At 34.9% G+C, this 21,693-nt stretch overlaps 1 protein-coding gene across 1 annotated transcript in view; it reads left to right on the top strand.

Moving 5' to 3' along the window:
- DYNC2H1 (dynein cytoplasmic 2 heavy chain 1) overlaps window positions 1-21,693 on the top strand; it is a 385,005-nt gene that overhangs the window by 361,630 nt on the left and 1,682 nt on the right. Inside the window, exon 88 of the mRNA XM_030918805.1 lies at window positions 12,012-12,128. Within this exon, the coding sequence (XP_030774665.1) occupies window positions 12,012-12,128 (117 nt within the window). The remainder of the gene's footprint in view (window positions 1-12,011; window positions 12,129-21,693) is intronic.

Below are 21,693 nucleotides of genomic sequence, written 5' to 3' on the forward strand. Positions count from 1 at the left end.
AATGTATATGAAACATAAGTGAATTTGGTGTTTCAACTTGGGTCCCATCCCCAAGAGTTCATTTGTGTATGTGCAAATAGTCATGCACTGCCTAACGATGTTTCTGTCAATGACAGATTGCACATACTACCGTGGTTCCATAAGATTATAACGGGGCTGAAAAAGTCATATTGCCTGGTGACATCTTTTGTTCAGTGTAACATTTTAGCACACACATTATTTGTGTGTTTGTAGTGATGCTAGCGTAAACAAATCTGCACTGCCAGTTACATAAAAGTAAAGCACATATAATTATATATAGCACATAATACTTGATAAGGATAACTGTTCATGCTTTATTTACTATATAATACCTTTTATCATTATTTCAGAGTGTACTCCTTCTAATTATATTCTTCAGAAAGTTAACTGTTAGCCTCAGGCAGGTCCTTCAGGAGGTATTCCAGAAGAAGGCATTGTAACCATAGGAGATGACAGCTCCATGCCTGTTACTGCCCCTAAAGACCTTCCAGTGGCATAAGATATGAAGGTGGAAGACTGATAAGAATGATCCTGACCCTGTGGTAGGCCTAGGCTAATGTGTGCATTTGTGTCTTCATTTTTAACAAAAAGGTTTACATTGTAAAAATTAAATTTTAAAAAGAAAAAACTTAAAAAAATAATGATATAGAAATATTTTTATACTTTTTGACTCTTGTAAATAACACTTAGCTTAGGACAAACACATTGTACAGATGTGTACAAATTCAAAAGTATAAAGTATTTATGTTTAAAACGCCTGGGCTCAAGTGATCCTCCTGCCTCAGCCTCCCAAAGTGCTAGGATTATAGGCATGAGCTATTGCACTTGACCTGACTATAGTTCTTTAATGCAGTTAACTATATGCAACTAGCTTTTCAGAAATTCCATTCATAGGCCGGGCGCGGTGGCTCAAGCCTGTAATCCCAGCACTTTGGGAGGCCGAGACGGGCGGATCATGAGGTCAGGAGATCGAGACCATCCTGGCGAACACGGTGAAACCCCATCTCTACTAAAAAAATACAAAAAACTAGCCGGGCGAGGTGGCAGGCGCCTGTAGTCCCAGCTACTCGGGAGGCTGAGGCAGGAGAATGGCATAAACCCGGGAGGCAGAGCTTGCAGTGAGCCGAGATCGCGCCACTGCACTCCAGCCTGGGCGACAGAGCGAGACTCTGTCTCAAAAAAAAAAAAAAAAAAAAAAGAAATTCCATTCATATAGTTCTAGTTCCCTGCTCAAAACACTTTTTACTTTATACTTTTAATTTTTTACATATCTTGTATTTATGTTTTAAGCTAAGTGCTATTTATAAAAGTCAAAAAGTTAAAAAAATTAAAAATATAAAGTGAAAAGTTACAGTAAGCTAAGGTTAATTTATTATTGAAGAAAATTATTTTTAACAAATTTAGTGAAGCGTAAGTGCACAGTGTTTATAAAGTCTACAGTAATATATAATAGTGTCCTAGGCCTTCACATTCATTCACCACTTATTCACTGACTCACCCAGAGCAACTTACATTCTTTCAAGCTCCATTCATGGTAAGTGCCCTAAACAGGTATAGGATTTTTTAAATCTTTATACTCTCTTTACTGTATATTTTCTATACATAGATCTGTTTAGGTCTATAAACACTTACCATGTGTTCCAGTTGCCTACAGTATTCAGCACAATTACATGCTGTACAGATTTGTTTCCTAGGAGCAATAGGCTATACCATCTAGGTTTGCGTAAATACACTCTCATGTTCACACAGTGATGAAGTCACCTAATGATCCATTTCTCAGGGTGTATTCCCATCATTAAGTGATGCATGACTGTATTTCAAAGTTCAAAAAAAAAATTCAAAATCAAAAACACTTTGTTCCTGAGCATTTCAGATAAGGGATACTCAACCTGTATAAAGTGTAGTATATAAAAAATTAGTATATAAAAAATCTTGTCCTCAGGGAGCTTATAATTTGTGAGTACATTAGTTAACTGTTTTTTTTTTTAAAGCCACCATGATGATCTATTTCTTTTGTAGTACAAATTTTTCTTAGCTCTTTACATGTTATTGTAAAAATAATAGATTTTAACAGGAAAATCATTCAAACATTAACAAAAATAATTTAAAAGTCTGTGATGGAAACTTTTTCCCCAACAACCCCTACCTTCTTTCATATCACTAGCCTGTCTTCCACTATCATTCCTTGCCATTCCTCTTTCCCATTTCCTTACATAGAATTGCCCTCTTAACATTTTTTTCACTTAAAAACTTTAAGCTGGTCTCAAACTTCTGGGCTCAAGTGATCCACCTGCCTCGGCCTCCCAAAGCGACGAGATTACAGGCTTGAGCCATTGCATTTGGCCTGGCTATAGTTCTTTAATGCAGTTAACTTTATGCAACTAACTTTTCAGAAATTCCATTCATATAGTTGGTTCCCTGCTCAAAAAATTTGTTTTCATATTACTACTGTTTTCTAACATACTATATCATTTATATTTGTTGTCTTATTCTAGTGGAATGTAAGTCCCATGAGAGTAGTAACAATAGCTGTTACATAATAAGCACTCAATCAAACCCTTTCTGAATAGTTGAGGGCCTACAATAGGAGAGGCACTGTAGTAGGTGTTCCTAGCATCGGCTATGAGGGTACAGAGTGCCAGAAATCTGATCATTACCAACAAGCTAGATCTTTCCCTTGTGGCTCTATAGACTGCCATAAAATTCTCACTTAAAGCTGAAGGAGTTAGAAAAGTTTTCTCTCATTTCTTTGCATTTAATTTTGTTGTTTTGTTGAGATGGGGTTTTGCTACATGGCCCAGGGTGAATTTGAACTCCTGGGCTCAAGCAATCCTCCTGCCTCAGCTGCTTGAGTAGCTGGGATTACAGGCACGCACCGCCACACCCAGCTCCTTTACGTTTTATGTTAACCGTAGCCCTTAGTTCATGAGAAATACCTTGGCTGTTACCGGTGAGTCATACACTGCTGTCCAATTGTCAGGAGCGGGAAGGAACACGAAACATGTATATTTAGTGTCTGGCAGCTGTGAACCATGCATGTAATTATAGCATCATTATTTAATTTAGGGGTATAATAAGCAAGGGAAACCGGTTTTATTGTATCAAAATGTGTTCATATTTCCCAAAGTATGTTGCCCGTGCTTTCAGAATGGGAATAAAGTCATGGACAACCAGAAAATCCCAAGCTTATATAATTGTTTTGTACACTGGGGCAGTGGGGGGCAGGGGGTGGGCTGCGCTGACAGTAAAATAAGATTATTAGTATCTAAAAAAGAGCTATGTGACATTTTTAAGCAATTAATGGGGCAGTCTGAGCCTTGCCCATCAGAGTTATCAGTAGATTTCAATAATAACTTCATTGACATGTTTATTATGAGGATCTCTGAATATATATGTATAATCTGTGTATATATAATGAATATATATTTTATATATATATTCAGATTCTATATATGATTAAGATTTATATAGGTAGGAAATATTTGTTTCTTAGAAAACCAAGTATATTTTCATCTAAAGTTCTCTATATCCAGTAAGCGAAATTCTTTTATTTTTCATTTGAGATTCATTAAAAGCTATTTTATTGTTAAAAATTAAAATATTCACTTGTAAATATTTAGTAACATAAATAAGCATGGTATAATGACTAGAAAATAATTGCCATTTTTGTTACCAATGTATTTCCACACATATTTACAGCTTTAATTTTAAAAGCCATCTCTACACATGAGATTTAAGATAATTCGACAGAACTTTTCCTCTCTCTGGTCCATTCATGTGAGCTATAAAAGCACATTTTCTAACTTTCTCACCTGCAGTTTCTAGTAATATTATCAGGGAAGAAGTCTTTGTAAGGCTCTCACTGTTAACACTTGACACAATTAGTAAGTTCATTTGTCCACTGAGGCTCCTTTTAATTATGTTTTTCTTTCTTTCTTTTTTTTTTTTTTTTTGAGACAGAGTCTCGCTCTGTCACCCAGACTGGAGTGCAGTGCACGGATCTCAGCTCACTGCAAGCTCCGCCTCCCGGGTTCACGCCATTCTCCTGCCTCAGCCTCCCAAGTGGCTGGGACTACAGGCGCCCGCCACCTTGCTCGGCTAGTTTTTTGTATTTTTTAGTAGAGACGGGGGTTTCACCGTGTTCGCCAGGATGGTCTCGATCTCCTGACCTCGTGATCCGCCCGTCTCGGCCTCCCAAAGTGCTGGGATTACAGGCTTGAGCCACCGCGCCCGGCCTAATTATGTTTTTCAACAAAGGGGATTGTTTCAATAGGAGAACTTTGGATTTGAATTTTACTATCACTATAATTTTATTAGTTTTTTTTTTAATCTCTATCGCCATAGACTGAATTAAACAATGAGGCTGTAGTTTACCAAAGCAATCAATATCTTAAACCCTCTAGACCTACTTGAGAGAACATACTTATATACTGATTTTCAGTTCCTGAACATGGCCCTCTAAAATTTCTGCCATTATTGATCTATTATGTGTTAAATAGTACTTGAAAACTTGATATGGCAAAATACGTAAATCAAGCTCCTGTTCATCCTACGTGTTACATCTTCCTCCAAGGCCGAGAGAGGATTGCCCTAGCAGCACTTCAAGTGCTCAGTAGCCATATGTGGTATAGTATATACAGTAACCACGCATGGCTGCTGGGCACATATGGGTACTATATTGTAGCTCTGCATGGAACAGTCAGTTCCCTAGGAAAATTTAAACAGCCTGTGGTCTTCAAGGATTTTTTCGATAATGTTTAATACTTTCTATTATTAAACATTTTAAACAAATCCAGAAGAGAGAGTAGTAAAATGAGTCTGCATATTCCAAGGTTTTAAGATTTAGAAACATTCCCCCTTTTTCTGTTTTTATTGTTAAAACACATTTCAGATATTTTATTTTACCCATGGTTCTGAATGTGTTTCTTTAAAAGTATATATTTTCTTAAATATAATGTATTATCACAAATATCAAAATTAAAATTCCTTGGAATCAGTCCAAAACAATATTGACCAGTCTCCAAAAGAATGCTTTCCAATGGTTTGTTCGAATCAGGGTCAAAAGAATGAAGTGAGACGTAACATTGCATTTAGTTATGTGCGTTAAGTCTTTTTACATCTAAATCAGGTTCCATCTTTCATTGAATACCACTGTTTGTTACAGGAGTGGGGTCATTTTTCCTGTTGAATGATATGTACATTCCATATTCATCTGCTTGCTTCCTTATGGTAGTAAGCTTTTGTTCCTTTGTCTCTCATTCCTTATAAATATAAATTAATTCCAAAGATCTAATTACATTCATTTTTGTGTGTGTGTGTGTGTGGAGGGGCAACAAAAATACTTCATAAGTGGCACTGCGTTCTTCATTTTACATTGTATGATGAGGCACACAGGTGTTGTTTTCTTGTTTTTAGTGAGGCTAACATTGATTCATGTGTACAGGCAGTGACAGTCTCATTCCTCATATAACGTTTCTCATCAGTATTTCGTCTAATAGTTTTAACCATTGATCATTGCTTGGATAACTAGGGATGCATACTGATTCTTCTAATTCTGTTATTCCTTCCACATTTATTAGCTAAAATTCTTCTGCAAAGAGGCTTCAATTAGGTCTATGTAGTTAACTGCATACTATGAAATAACATTTTTTTGTTGAAAATAAAGAATGCTTAATTTTTTCATTTAAACTGGGAAAATTCATTCTTTCATGAAAAAGATGCTGTTGATACATAGTTTCCAGCAGTGTCCAGTGACATTTTCTCTTTAAGTATTATTGTGAGTTTCTTGTATGTCTAATGTTTCAGTAAATTGCATTTATTATTCTTTTTTATTTGCAGTTGTCTCTGGTCTTTGGCATATATGTGACGCCTCTTAATGTTGACCTGTGTATCTTTCTTTTTTTCTTTTTAGAGGGGTTAAACCTTAATAGTGAAGTGTAGCATCATATACAAAAATGCACAAATCTTCAGAGTACAGTTAATGAATTTTCAGTAAGTGAATAAACCTATGAAACCATCATGAAGATCAGTATTAATATTTTATGGTGATTCTTTCTCAAAAATTCTGTTTACAATTAAATGGACCTAACATATAGTACACACCTTATTTTTCTTTCAATATATTGTAAACAACTGAAAACCGCTAAAGATGGCCCAGGGAGATTATGATTCATCCACTCTTATCTAAATGCATACTAATGATAGGTAAAATATACAGAAAGGAAATCACAAACCTTAGCTGGCTTGAAATACAAGGTAAGTATTACATTGTGTCAGAAACAGGACAGAAAATAAAATTATAAGTAGAGCCAAAAATACAGATAGATTGAGCTATAAGTCCAGAATTAGGAAGCAATGAAGTATGGCTTTTTTAGAGTAAAAGGAATTAGTAGTGCTAAATGTTACACAGGACTATAACCATGCTCGTTGCTTGTTGAATCCAGTTCTGAGGTTAGGCTCTCCATCTCCCCAGTAAAAGGAGACTGAATAAAGCTGTTGCAGGCCTGGCGCGGTGGCTCCCAGCACGTTGGGAGGCCGAGGCAAGTGGATCGCTTGAGCCCAGTAGTTTAAGACCAGCCTGGGCAACATGGAAGAACCCTGTTTCTACTACAAATACAAAAAATTAGCCAGGCCTGGTGGTGCATGCCTGTCATCCCAGCTACTCAAGAGGCTGAAGTGGGAGAATCATCTGAACCCAGGAGATCAAGGCTGCAGTGAGCCGTGATCATACCACTGTATTCCAGCCTGGTCAATGGGAGTGAGACCCTGCCTCAAATAACTAAACAAACAAACAAAATAAAGCTCTTGCAGAATCACTGATTGAGTTTATGGCCTTACAGAAACCTGCAGGCTTAAGAAAGCTGAAAGACAAAGAAATAGCCTGACTTCTTAGATGCTGAATCTCACTGCCTATCCACAAGATCTGCAGTATCCGAACATCGCCAGAACAGAACCCCCAAACTGGCATTATAAATACCATATGTACATAGATATGGAAGGGACAGTACAGAGGTCTATGGAGGGAAAATACTGCTCAAGATGAACATAGAATCCAAAATCCAAAATAAATGGGAAAAGAAAACTAATCCAAAAAAGAAAACTAACAAAATCATCAGACGAAACAGCTAGTCAATTAGTTTGTTGTTAATTTTATAGAAAAATCTGACAAAAAAGTTAAACTATTTTAGTTTCCTTGAACAGATACATGAAGGAATAACGTTCAGTACAAAATAACAAGAACTTCCGGAGGAGAAACAGGGAGAGATAATACAGTTTTAGTTGAAAGTAATGTCAGAAATGAAAAATGTAGGCTTTAAATGAAAAAATTGATAGACAAAATATACATTAGATATGATTGAAGAAGACATGATAAATTGGTTACGTTAGGAGACATAGACAATAGTTTCAGATACTCTATCCTATTTCTAAAAGGATTTCTAGAAGTATAAAACAGAGAATGACAGAGAAGTGAAATTTGAAAAACTAATTCAGGAATTTTCCAGAATTGGAGAATGAAGAGTTCTTGGATGAAAAGCATCTGCAAAGTACCAAAAATAATAAACAAAAGTAAATTCAGTTTCACATCTAATCACACTATAGCAAAGCTAGTCAATATCCACATTAAAGAGGAAAATCTTCAAAGTTACCAGATAAAACATCAGATTTTCTACCAAAATAATCACCATGTTGACAGCAGACTTCTCATTCACAACACTAGATGTCAGAGGACAGTAAAATAATATATTCAAATTGATGAGGAAAAATAATTGTTAAACTTTATTGCCATCTAAAATATTCAATAATGAAAGCAATAAAAAGATACTTCAGGAACCCAAAGACCATCAGAATTCACCACTCACATACAACCTCAATAGAAGCAATATTGAAACATGTACTTCTACAAAAAGTAAAGCCAGAGAAAGTAATGAACACCTAAAACAATAGTGAACCCCAAATTAACAAATAATTTTAGGGTGAAATTTAACTTAAATTTAAGTAACTTAAATATTGACTGTAAAATGTTCTGTTTAAGCTGAAAATCTAAACAGCAATAATTCAATTAGATATGGTGTGTTAAAATTCATACTGTCTTCAGTACTGAATACTTTAAGAATTTATTAGAAAGTTTTACACTTAATTACGCATTTAAAAGTAGATGGTAAAACACTAAAATAGATATACAATCCACAGCAGAAAAGGAGAAAAAGTAAACAAAGGTAAAGAGAAAAAAATGTAAAATAATAGAAATAACACCAAATATATGACTATTGTAAGCATGTTAATCCTACCAATTAAGAGATAGAAATTATCAGACTGAGGAAATAATAAAATCCAGTTAAATGGTACTTAAATGTACTTAATGTATATTTAAGTCATGATCACACAAATAATTTGAGAAGTGGAAAAACACATGAAAGAGGAACTTAATGGTGAAAATGTCAGGCTTTCCAAAGTCAAATTTTAAAATTTAATGTGATTTCAACCAATATCCCAAAGTGTGTGTGTTTTTCTTTTAAATATGTGGTACATGAGTTTGAGTTAGCATTTGCTCAAACTAGCTCAAAACTTAGTGGCTTAGAATACCAATTTATTATTTTCTCACAATTCTGTGGTTTGCCTAGTAGGTCCTTTGCTGATTTACTCAGACCCACTCTGCATCTACATTCAACTAGGTCAGTTAGAAGGGAAGGTCCATGCTGGCCTCATTCACATATATGGCAACTGGTGCTAGCTCAGTCCTTCCCATGCCCTCTCATACTCTAGGTACCTCATACTGAGGTACCTCTGTCCTTCACATGCCTTCTCATACTCTAGTAGACTAGGAGAGCTTCCTTATTTGGTGGTTTTAGTGCAGCATTTCTAGAAGGCAGAGCCTTTTAAAGCCTAGCTTCAGAAGTTGCTTAAAGTCCTTCTACCACATTCTATTGATCAAGGCAATTTAAAAGGCCAGCCCAAGTTCAAGGTGTAGAAAAGAAACTCCACCTCCTGATGGAAGCAGCAGCCAAGCTTACTTGGCAAAGGGGTGTATATTAGGAGTAGAGGAATTTGGGGCCATATTTTGCACTGTGTCACAATATTATTATTGTTATTATTAAGCGATGGCAATTGAGACAGTATGGTATTGGTTTAGGGAAAGACAGACTAATGAGACACAAAAGAAAGTCCAGAAACAAACTTATGCCAGTACGGAAACTTGACACATGACAAAAGTGGGGTTGGTTACAAATTAGGGTCTTGGAAGGACTATTTGATAAATAATTCTGAAACAATTGCTCACTTATTTAGAAAATGATAAAATTTGATCCATACTTTATATTATAAATAAAAATGGACTCTGAAGGTTTAAAAAGTTACAGAAACAAAACTGTTTGAAAGAGAAGACTTTTAGAAACAAAATACAGGAAAATACTCAGGATTTCTTTAGAAACAAAAGAAGTAATAGTCTTAAAGGAAAAAGCTGATAAATTTGCTCCCCTGAAATTAAAAAGATACTACAGAAAGTGAAAACACAGGCCACAGACCAGGAAAAGATACTAGTATCTTGTATAACTGACAAAGGATTAGTTCTTAAAACAGATAAAGGACATTTATAGATCATTCTTTTAAAGAAAATGTCCATAGTAAGGAAAAGGTGGAGGTGGGCAAAGGATTTTAATAGGCAACTTACATGAAGAGGAAACCTGAATGGCTAATAAGCATAAGGAAAAGTACTTGTTCTTACTAGTAACTAGGAATGAAATGAAGACCAAAATTTGATTCCATTTCCTGCTCATCAGATTGGCAAAATTTTTAAGTCTCAACAGACCAAGTATTGGCAAGATTGTGGCATAATGTAAATTCTTATATATGACAAGTAAGAGTATAGATTGATGGAGTTACTTTGGGGAATAATTTGCCAATATTAGGTAAAATTGAGATTGACCACACTCTTCAACCTAGTAATTTAATATATCTAGAGAAATTCATGCAAATGTGTATGAGGAAGTACACAGCATGGTTATTGCAGGGTTTTTTAAATAATGGCAAGCAGTTGGAAATATTCACAAGCAGAAAAATGGATAAATTGTTGTATATTAACAAAATGAAATACTGTATAGCTGTTGGAAATGAAAGAACAAAATGGATGCACCTTAAAACCAACAATGAAGGAAAAGGGTAGGTTGCATGTTACCCTTTACATAGAGATTGGAAACATGAAAAACAATACTATTTATTGTTCATGGCTACAGATAAAACTAAATTCAGGCCAGAATATTTTTACAACTCTTTAAGACACCTGTATATCACATTAGTGGTATAGTAGAAAGAGTATTTAAGTATTAAATAATGATATTATAATCCCAGCTCTTTTACTAACAACAGTTACTTATCTTTTTCTTGCAACAGCAACCTTACTGTAAAATTCAAGTAATGAAATCATTCAAAACTATTCGTTAAGGGATTCTCTCCTAGCACCAAAACCATTCCCTGACTGTATGTCACTGAAAATTATCTTAACTCTTCCAACTTAGCATTCCCTTCATTCTAAATTCTATAGTTCTTTCATTTAGTATGTTAAAATTCCAAGGCACTGTGTGTATGTATGTATGTGTATATATCTATATATATAGACAGATTTTTTTTTTTTTTTTTTTTTTGAGGTGGAATCTTGCTCTGTCACCCAGGCTGGAGTGCAGTGGCACGATCTCGGCTCACTGCAAGCTCCACCTCCTGGGTTCACACCCTTCTCCTGCCTCAGCCTCTCAAGTAGCTGGGACTACAGGCGCCCGCCACCATGCCCAGCTAATTTTTTGTATTTTTAGTAGAGACGGGGTTTCACCGTGTTAGCCAGGATGGTCTCGATCTCCTGACCTCGTGATCCGCCCGCCTCGGCCTCCCAAAATGCTGGGATTACAGGTGTGAGCCACCGTGCCCAGCCGGCACTGTATATTTTAAGATTATTTATATTTTGTGCCAAGTTCCAATTATGATAATATAGATGTGGCTCTTAAGGCAAAGTGCCAGAAGAGCTATAAATGCCAAATACTGACTCTACATTTGTTGCCTTTAGATAGTCAGGCTAGATTAACTGCAGAAACTAAAAGAATGAAGCGTTTCAAAGAAGAAATATGAAGCTAATAAATAACAAAAGAACCATGTTTTCATTTTCAGGATTTCTTACATTTACACTAAGATTACCTTAAAGACATGAATTCTCCTAATTCTTCTTTAATATCCATATCGCATGTCAGTTTTTTTCATTACACTTTCTGAACTTTATTCTGTTCCTTAAAAGGTGTCAGAATTCCAGGTTGGGAATACGTTTGCTGTCTAATTATGCTTTTCTCCCTTCCCTTGTGGAGAAAGAATAACTTTTTGGCTTTTGCCACTGTAATTCTATTACACTAATATCAAGACACCTGAGGTTGCATAACTGATGAGATTTATAATTAATTTAAAAAATATATTTGCGGCCGGGCGCGGTGGCTCAAGCCTGTAATCCCAGCACTTTGGGAGGCCGAGACGGGTGGATCGCGAGGTCAGGAGATCGAGACCATCCTGGCTAACACGGCGAAACCCCGTCTCTACTAAAAAATACAAAAAACTAGCCGGGCGAGTTGGCGGGTGCCTGTAGTCCCAGCTACTTGGGAGGCTGAGGCAGGAGAATGGCGTAAACCCGGGAGGCGGAGCTTGCAGTGAGCTGAGATCCGGCCACTGCACTCCAGCCTGGGCGACAGAGCGAGACTCCGTCTCAAAAAAAAAAAAAAAAATATATATATATATATATATATATTTGCTAAAAATGAGAAATCAGTCTAAAAGAAGTTGATGGTGAACACTAGTCCAGGCCTTACCGACTTTATTCTCAAATACAGTACCATAATCTTTGTTTTCATATATTTGGAATCAGTGAACACAATGGAAAGCATTGCTCTTAAGATAGAATAGAGTAACCTCTGACGTTTGAGACTTGAATGCATCTTTTCATGACTTATTTGTTTCCACGGCAGATCAGTGGCTTGTTACTAGAAGGATGTAGTTTTGATGGAAATCAACTTTCTGAAAATCAGCTTGATTCTCCTAGCGTGTCATCAGTGCTCCCTTGTTTTATGGGCTGGATTCCACAGGTAATACATTTTTAACAAGCATAAGTTTTAATAGTATCAGTTCACTCTTAGATTTTATCTTTGGAAGAAGACATTCTTGGCCTGTGTATTTTTGTTTGCTTTCTAATCTCACCTGCATGTGGACAAATTTGCAGTCAAAATATTTTATCCTTTATCATGTTTAAGATGTACAAGACATTTGAAAACTTTGATTTTGATTGAAAAACTTTGGGCTTTGATTTTGTTATAGAAAGAATAACATAGTATTAATTTCTAGAGAGTTTATAGCCTGGTAATAAAAAAGCCTTTAATGATAATAAGAGCTACCATGAGTTGCATTCCTGTTTTTTTCAGCAATGTGCACTAGGTAATTTATATGCTTTACCTAAAATCCTCCTCAGAGCAGCCATGCAAGGCAGATATTATTATTCCCACTTTCAAACGAGGAAACATGCTCACGTAGGTTAAATGACTTCTCATAGTTAGCTACACAGAGAGTGATAGAATTAAGGTGTTAATAGATATATGGCTTTGTATCACACAATGTCATTTGGCAGCTGATAGGTGGATGAAGAAAACAATCTTAAAGACTTATTTAGTTAACTTTTTTCCCTTCAAAACAGTTATTGAATGAACTTTCAACAGTAGAACTTGGGGTATACATGTCTTTAAAATAGGACATAGTTGTAAATGAAGCACATAACTTTTTCTTAATAAAGTTTAAGAAAGCACATATGACTACATGTGAATAAACTTTAAAGTTCTGATTCTGTATCTAATGAGCAACAAAACTATTTCACATATTGTTTACTACAAGAAAAATGAGCTTTCTCATTGGGAAATAATGCGTTGAATTTTCCAGTTATTGTCATTCTCCTTATAAAATAAAAATTAAATGCACCAGAGTATTTACTTAAGGAAAATCTTAAAAAGCGATAGCAATTAGCAACATAGCCAAGAGTTACGAGAGTATCCTCTGACCTAAAAGAGCATATATGTCTGTCAAAATTCCCTATTTTTCCCCCATATCAGCTTCATTTTCTCTAAAATTAGAGTGACTATGAGATAAAGGAGAGAGAAGAGATTGAAAGAATCATTGTTTACTTCAATCTTGCTGTTAATACCTATAAGAATTTTCTACAAAAATTTGGTAAATTATGAATGACACATTTTTATCTTAGGTGTGTAAATCAAGTTGAAAGTTATATACAAAAGTTAAGGTTGGAATTTGTCAAGGGTTGTGAATATGACATACAAAATTGTTTAGGATGATAGAGATAAATTCCAATGAATTTAAATTATATAAACTACTAATTCGCTGGAAAATGAAATCCATATTATGATCATGAGGAGGTGGAAAAAAAGTAGGGCAAGTATAAACAGGTTCCCTTGAGGAAAAACCCAAACAATAAAAATAGAGCTTGGAGAGCAACTAAGAATAAATATAGGAGAAAATGACCTGGAGCAATACCCACGTAATTGACCACAAACTGAACATAAATCAGGAATGCAGTGCTGTCATGGACAAAGCCAGTCTGTTACTGGGTTATATGAAAAGTGATGTGACTTTGCAAGACTATGAATTGATAGCTTGGCAATATTTTACTTTGAGTGTTATTTCTCTCCAGTTTTATTTGTCATACTTCTAAAATGTCAGGATTGGAATAAAAAGCTAAAAATAATTTAATTTCAAAAATAGCTCATATAAAGAGAGGTAAAATGAATTGAGCATTTATCCTATAGAATACATGACTAAAAGGTAATGTGAACTTTTTACTCTTTTTCTATAAGATTTTCTTCTGGGCCTTTGCACTTGTACATGACATGAAATAGAAGAATTTGTTAGTGCTTCCCCACCTCCTTTTTCCCCTTCTTTCTTTACAGTCAGCTTCCTCCTTTTGCTATGATCATACTACTTTTCAGAATGTCTCTCCCATATCAGCTAAGAAGGAAAGAACATGAGATCTACTACTAAGTGTTTCAGAACACAAAGTTCTTTAGCATAGCAGACCTAAATTGTAGTCCAAGTTCCCAAGCTTATGAATTAGGTGATTTAGGCAAGGTACCTAACTTCACTGAGCCAGTTTCCTCATTTGAAAATGGAGATAATAATGTTTCTGTAAGATCATGTTGAGGATTAAATATGTTTGTGTATGTGTAAAGTACCTAGCACACTGCTTCATACATGGTAAGTCAAGTTTATACTATTGTCAATATTTTAAACTGTTTATAATGCTATAATGTTTTATCTCATTTCTTATGGTACTTTTTTAGTTTACCAGTACTTTCACTCATTATTAAGTTATTGTTGAGTTCTTATATACCAGATGTTATGCTGAACCCTGGGGTTACAAAGATAAACAGATTTCTCCTGCAGAGTCTTCTGCCAACTGGGGGAGCAAATAAGCAAAGAGACTACTACAGTTCAGAATCATTAGAGAGGTTTATATAAAGTACTTTGACAGATGAGGAGGCTTCAACTCTACCATGTGTGAACAAATGAGGGAAAGTCAGATGATCTCGCTGAGAGAGGTGGCAGCTTCTCTTGAACTGTTATTTGAACTTTAGTAATAAGAGTTTAAGGACAAATTCAAAAAAGATAGGGTAACAAGGCATTCCAGACAGAAGGCGCAGCATATGTAAATATATGCAGGCAGAAAAGAGCTTAGGATATTCTGGGAACTGCAAGTGTCATACATCTGGAGCATATAGTTCATATGGAAGAATGGTGGGGGATGCAGCCAGAAAGGAAGGCCAAGACCAAGTATGATAAGCTGAGTAGCCATGCCAAGGAGTTTAGACCACCTTATGGTCAGTAGGAAGCCATCAAGAATTTAGAACAGGGCCAGTCATGGTGGCTCACACCTGTAATCCCAGCATTTTGGGAGGCCAAGGCAGGAGAATCACTTGAGCCCAGGAGTTAGAGCCTGGCTTGGGCAACATAGCAAGACCCCATCTTTATTAAATAAAAAAAGAATTTAAAAATTTTTTTTAAAGATTGAGAACAGGGGTATGGTAAGATCAGATTTGTAGTTTTAGAAAATCAGTCTAGCAGTGAGTGGGTGGATAGTAGATTGGCACACTGTGAGATATAGTTATACCTGAGTCTCATAACAATCCTATGGGTTTGGTACAGCAAATTTTCTATCTTTCTGATGGAAAGACTGAGAATCAGGTAAGTTAAATGATTTATGAGTTCCACAATGGTACCATTAGTGTTTGGACAATCATAATGAACATTTATTTGCGCTGATTACATACCAAGCACTATGCAAGGTGTTTCAAATACAAGATATTTAAGCTTTTAAAAAATTTTTGAAATCGGAATTGTAATCTCCATTTTAAAGTAGAAAATGGAGGTTTAAAAGATTATGTTAACTTGCGCAAGATCACATAGTTAATAGGTAGGCAACTAAGATTCAAATTCAGGTGTCTCTCTCAAACCTTAGACCTAATATTGAGACACCCTAACAGTATAAATTAAGGTTTGGAAAACCATGGCCTATAGGCCAAATCCAGCCTACTTATTTTTACAGAGCCCATGAACAGTGAATGGTTTTTACTTTTTTTAAAAAAGTTGAAAAATGCAGAAGAAAGTATTTCATGGCATATAAAAGCTTCATTGTCCATAAATGAAGCTTTATTTGGAAAACAGTCATGCTCATTGTGTACATATTGTCCATGCTGCTTTCAGGCTATAATGGCAGAGTTTAGCAGTCATGTCACAGTCCACATGGCCCACAAATCCTAGAATATTTACTGTCTGGCCTTTTATTTAAAAAATTTGCTGACCCTGTAGAAACTATTAAATTCTCCACCTTCTGCTTTAAGCTTTCTTTTAAGAAAGAAAGGTTTTTTTTGTTTTGTTTTGTTTTTTAAGCAACTATGTCTGTAATAAGTTTCACATAATTTGCAGTGGAAAAATATCAACATGTTAATGCATTTTTAGTAGGAAGGAAGGAACCAGTGTACAATCAATCAAAGGAAGCATCAACATCAATTTATATAAACCAGTAAAAAGATTTACTTTGCCATTTACTCCTACAGCTGTTTTGTAGCAGAAAGTCCAGTGTTCTTTTATGAGCTTGGATGAAATAATATAATGCAGAACTTTGGTAACTAAACTTTTTAGACCAGAAGGAGGTTATTTTACAAATTATTTTCACAATATTATCTAACACCCAGTATCCCTGAATAGCTTCATTTTAACAGAAACTTGCCCACTAATCCAGTCATTTGCACCTCATTGCTTTGAGTTAGGCTGCACCTCCATTTTTCAAAGAACATTTTAGGTTGCAGAAGATTGAAGAACTTCAACATTGTTTTAGTATGTGGTGATACTTAAAAAGGGGTATCATCAACAAATTCTGAGACTTTTATTGGGGCAGGAGGAGGAAGCTCTATCATTGCCTCTCTTTGAAATGCGGTGTACTTTGTGAATTAACAAGATTGGAATGACAAATTCAAGGAAAAATGAAAATAAATAAAATGCTCGTGAAATATTTTTCTAGTATTTCTGTTTACCATTGTCTATGTACTAGGATAATATAACTGACACTCACACTATTCATTCATGAAACAGATTCTTTTTTTTTTTTTTTTTTTTTTTGAGACAGAGTCTCACTCTGTCTCCGAGGCTGGAGTGCAGTGACTCCATGATACAGATTCTTAAAGTTATTCCACTTCCAGCTCAATGCAATGTTTTTGGTTAAATTAATATTGGTTCAAATTAAGATACAGCTAGAGGATTTTATCCAGAAAGCATTAGCTTTTTCCAATGCATTTCTTAACATGTTTCCATGTATCATTTCATAATAATTCTCTATGAAAAATGATTCAGTAAACAAATTTAAACATAATATTCCCTCCCTTGGAAAGTCTTATATTAACAGCTCTGAGAAGTCCCAAAGATTACTTGCCATACAACCTTCTCATGCACCTACACCCTATGCTCCATCAGGATCTAATATTCCACAGCAGTATGATTTGGTCAACAGTGCTTTATAATGAAGACCAGTCTCAGTGATGCGCTTCTGGCATTCCACAGGAAGTCAGTTTGCCTTTGTTCTATCTTCCTGTAAATCATGCTACTTAGAGTTTATCAGTCCCACAGTAACAGTAGTCCTGAGGCAGACTGAACCCCATGAGGCTGGATCTTCTGATAGGCACCACAATTGACAATTCAGCTTCAGAAAAAAAATTTATTCTCAGAGAAAATAGAACTATAAAATATTTACACAAGCTACTCTGGAAAACAATCATTACTTTATATTTTGTATAGATGTTAAAATATCACATATATCAGAAGATATGTGTTGAAAGCTCTGCCTTGTATACACTCTGGTTTGAAAAATAACAAATATTTGACTAACATTCTGTATGTGATTTTTTTTTTCTTCAAGGACTTTTTATGAAAGTCATGATGTTAACACTATATTATTGAAAAATCAGGAAAATATATCTTTACCAATATACATTTTAAAACGTAGCTAGACATTCTTAACAGAACAAAGTCAGAGTATTCACTGGTGGCATGCTGTTTTGTGTCCTATTTTGAGATTTTTTTCCCAGAATTGCATCACTAAATTGTGCTACTTGTACATACATTAGAACTCTGATTTTCTATCATTTCCTCTTCTAAAAAAGAACTGTTCATTGACTTGATTCATAAACATTCAGAAAGCATGTGCTAAAATAAGTTGGACTGTGCATAAACTGATGAATATGTTTTATTTTATCTTCATATGTGTTTTGTTATGAAATTTAATTGAAATTGGCCAAATAGCTAATATGAGTAACCTAATAATTTTGTTTTCATTGTTTGGTTTTGCTTTTCCTTGCTTTCTTTGGTTTGCTAACTGATATCTAATACAGTAGTCCCTCTGTATCTGCAGTTTCAGTTACCCACAGTCTGCAAATAAATGAATATAGTACAGTAGGTATTTTGAGAGCGAGATCATATTTACATAACTTTATTATTACAGTATATTGTTATAATTATTCTATTTTTTTATTATTCATGTTAGTATCTTACTATACCTAATTTATAAATTAAACCTTATCCTAGATATGTATGTTTAGGAAGAAACATAGTATATATAGGGTTTGGCACCATCCACAGTTTCAGGCATCCATTGGGGCCTTGCAATGTATTCCCCACGGATAAGAGGGGACTACTGAGTCACCATTTTGCCTTTGAAAATTGCATTATCTTCTTTCAAATAGTAGTGTATTGCTTGCTATTTGTAGAATGTATGCTTTTAAGTCATTTTGCCCAAGGCATGGGCACATTTTGTCGTGAGACATTCAGGCTTTTCTTGGACACTTTAGGAAAGCAGGAAAATTGCACAAGATGTTTATTCACACAAAACAATTTTTATTTATGAAAAGCTAATTGATTCAAATGAATGTAAAATTTCAAATTTTAGCCTCATTATTGAACAGAGCTAACTGGACTGGTTTGTTTTAATAAGGATATGGTTTATGAAAACATCAACCCTTTTAATCAGTCACAATTTATAGATTTTGAATTATTGTAATTGCACAAAACTTTGTTTGGAAGAAACAATAATGTGAATTATTTGAAGTCTTCCTAATATATCTCCTTTCTTGCATTAATTGAACACAGGGTGTTTGTTCATAGTTATTAATAAAATTTTAGTTTCGTCCAAATACTTCAGCCCAACAATGTCTTATGTTTTGCATGTTAAACATATTAAAGAGGGAATTGGGTCATAATAATTTAATTCAGTTAAGGAGTATTCAAAGAACTTCTATATACACAAAATACTGTGCTAATATAATAGTGAGAATACCAAAAATACTTGCCCCTGCTTCTACTGTGAGCATTTATTTATTAGAGACTTAAGAGCAAGTGTATTTAACTTTTATTTACCACTTAAGAGATTTTGAGTAGTGACAAAATATCAAGAAGCCACTGTATTGCTTTGCTTTAAAACACTGTAGGTTTTGAAAGAAAGATTTGTACCCTGGCTGTAAGATAAACAAAGCCTACAACTAAACGGTTTGGAAGAATTTGGAAATATATACAAAAACTAGTAAACTGTTAGTGAATTGCAAAAAATCAACTTTAAGTTGATAATAATCAGCATTATTAAGTTCCTAATTTAAAGAGAAATTTTCTTTACATCAATATATAGAGAAAATCTCCTGACTAGAAAGGAATAACATCGTAAAACATTTCATTGCCATGTTTCTATTTCAGTTTTGATCATAGAAGTAATGGAAAACAGAGCAAACAAAGCAAGTATCAGGTGTCAGGAAAAGATAATTTAAGACCTTTCCCAGGATTAAAAATAGGCAATCATAGATTCAGATCACTTCAGTCTAACAAATATGTGATTTTTGTCTGCTCTTTGCCAAAGAATGTAAAGGAATGCTTGCACTAGGCTTTACCTTTTAAGATTGGCTAAGGAGTCATGACAATTACAGTTTTTGATTCCTAAAGCTTTGCCATTTAAGCAGAATTGAACAAGAGGGAAGAGATTAGTTGGTGACTGATAAAAGTTGAAAATTCTCTTTATTCCAAATCCCACTTTTTTTTTTTTTTTTCTGACGTTCAACTAAGGATTTACTCTCTCCATGAATCACTGTTAGGTTAACATATCCCAGAGTAGCATTTTCTTTATTTTGATCTTCTAAAGTATATATTTTCCCAAAACTTATATTCTAGATGTTTGATATGTGTATACTTTGTTTCCTAAAGTAAAAATTCAAAGGGGATTATTTTCTCTATTTGCGTATGTACTGAAATGCTTAGCCTTTACAATTCTAGGCACAATATTAGCATATAAAATGCTATTAAATGAATGGCTGAATAACTAACAAGATCATCAGTGCAAACAGATAATTAGAAAAATATAGGACAGATGGCATTTTTATCTCTTTGGGAATGATTCTACCTAGAGAATATGTTTTGTTATATGTAAATCAGGTTAAGATTCAAGAATGTTAGGAATGAATAATTTTTCAGGGGACATACTGATTTATATCAAGGGCTAGAAGAGTCAGAACAGTTGTTGGTGTGTGGGTGTGGGTGTGGGTGGCAGGGGGAGAGGGACAGAGAGAAGAGCAGGATTGGAAAAGATAATATAAAGTTCATGTAATGCCCACTTAGGCTTAAAAGTAGAATGTCTTAATTTTCTATGAAAGAAAATTATTTTATTTCTATCATAACACCATTTAAGAGATGTAGTAGCTGCCAAAAAGCTGATTTTTTTTTTCTAGTCAATTTGAGAATTAGTAGGGAATAAGGAAAAGGCAGTCCAAATAATTAGAGATCTGTGGATAAATAATACTTATATCTGGAGCTCTTATGCCATCTGATTCTTTCCACATCCTGTGAGGTGCGCAAGTGTCATTTGTCTTTCTATAATAGGGAAACTGATGTTCGGAGAGTAACCTCTACAGGGTCAGGAGCTCCTAGACAAGTACTCCAGAGTCTGAAAATAATTTATTTCCATAAATGCTATTGTGTTCTATTTTGAAAAGTAACAGAATAAGAGACATTAGCTGCTAACATTCATATACTAGAGTGTTTTGTCAACTGTAATATCTGTGACAACTTTGCCACTTCCTAACTAGGTCACCATGGGTAAATTATCTGTGGGCTTCTCATCTGTCACTTTTGTAATATTTTAAAATGGGTCTAGCTTGCCTCTGAAGTTCCATTCCAACTCTGTAAAGTAATAATTAATTGAATAAAACCATATAAAAATCATATAAATTCAGTAAAAATGCTAATCCAAAATTTGAAATGGAAATACAGTTATGAACTCATGATGTTTTTCTTTTAAAAATACATGATTTCTAAGCTCCAGTCACTAAAACATCCTAGAATTAAAATGATCAATGGGTCGGACGCGGTGGCCTCACGCCTGTAATCCCAGCACTTTGGGAGGCCGAGGCAGGCCGATCACAAGGTCTGGAGATCGAGACCATCCTGGCTAACAGTGAAACCCCGTCTCTACTAAAAATACAAAAAATTAGCCGGACGTGGTGGCAGGCGCCTGTAGTACCAGCTACTTGAGAGGCTGAGGCAGGAGAATGGCAGGAACCCGGGAGGCGGAGCTTGCAGTGAGCCGAGATTGTGCCACTGCACTCCAGCCTGGGTGACAGCAAGACTCCCTCTCAAAAAAAAAAAAAAAAAAAAAAAAAAAGATCAATTATTCCTAACACCCAAATTATGGTCTCTAATACCGTTTCTCTTGAAAGAAACTAGGAATCATCAGATTAATGACTAATTTCTAAGGCAGGAAATATAAAAGATGAGCTTGTATAATAATACTTGTCATACTAGAAAGGCAATGAAACTATTGAAGAGACAACTGGGGACGTAGCAAAACCCAGGAGCCAACTTAAAAAGTTCCCCCCGAGCAAAGACTGACAGTTTGAACACCAGTGCAATAGCGATTGCATTGCATTTAAAGCACATCACATATGTTTAAATCCACCAGTTCATAATGCTATTTTTTAAAAAGAAGCGGTGGTCATTGATCACCCTTGGAGTATGCTAGGAAACATTCATTGTTTTGAAAACACATAAAGGGAAATAAGCATTTATCCA

The sequence above is a fragment of the Rhinopithecus roxellana genome, chromosome 15, assembly GCF_007565055.1.
Source record: "Rhinopithecus roxellana isolate Shanxi Qingling chromosome 15, ASM756505v1, whole genome shotgun sequence".
Classification (NCBI taxonomy): domain Eukaryota; kingdom Metazoa; phylum Chordata; class Mammalia; order Primates; family Cercopithecidae; genus Rhinopithecus; species Rhinopithecus roxellana.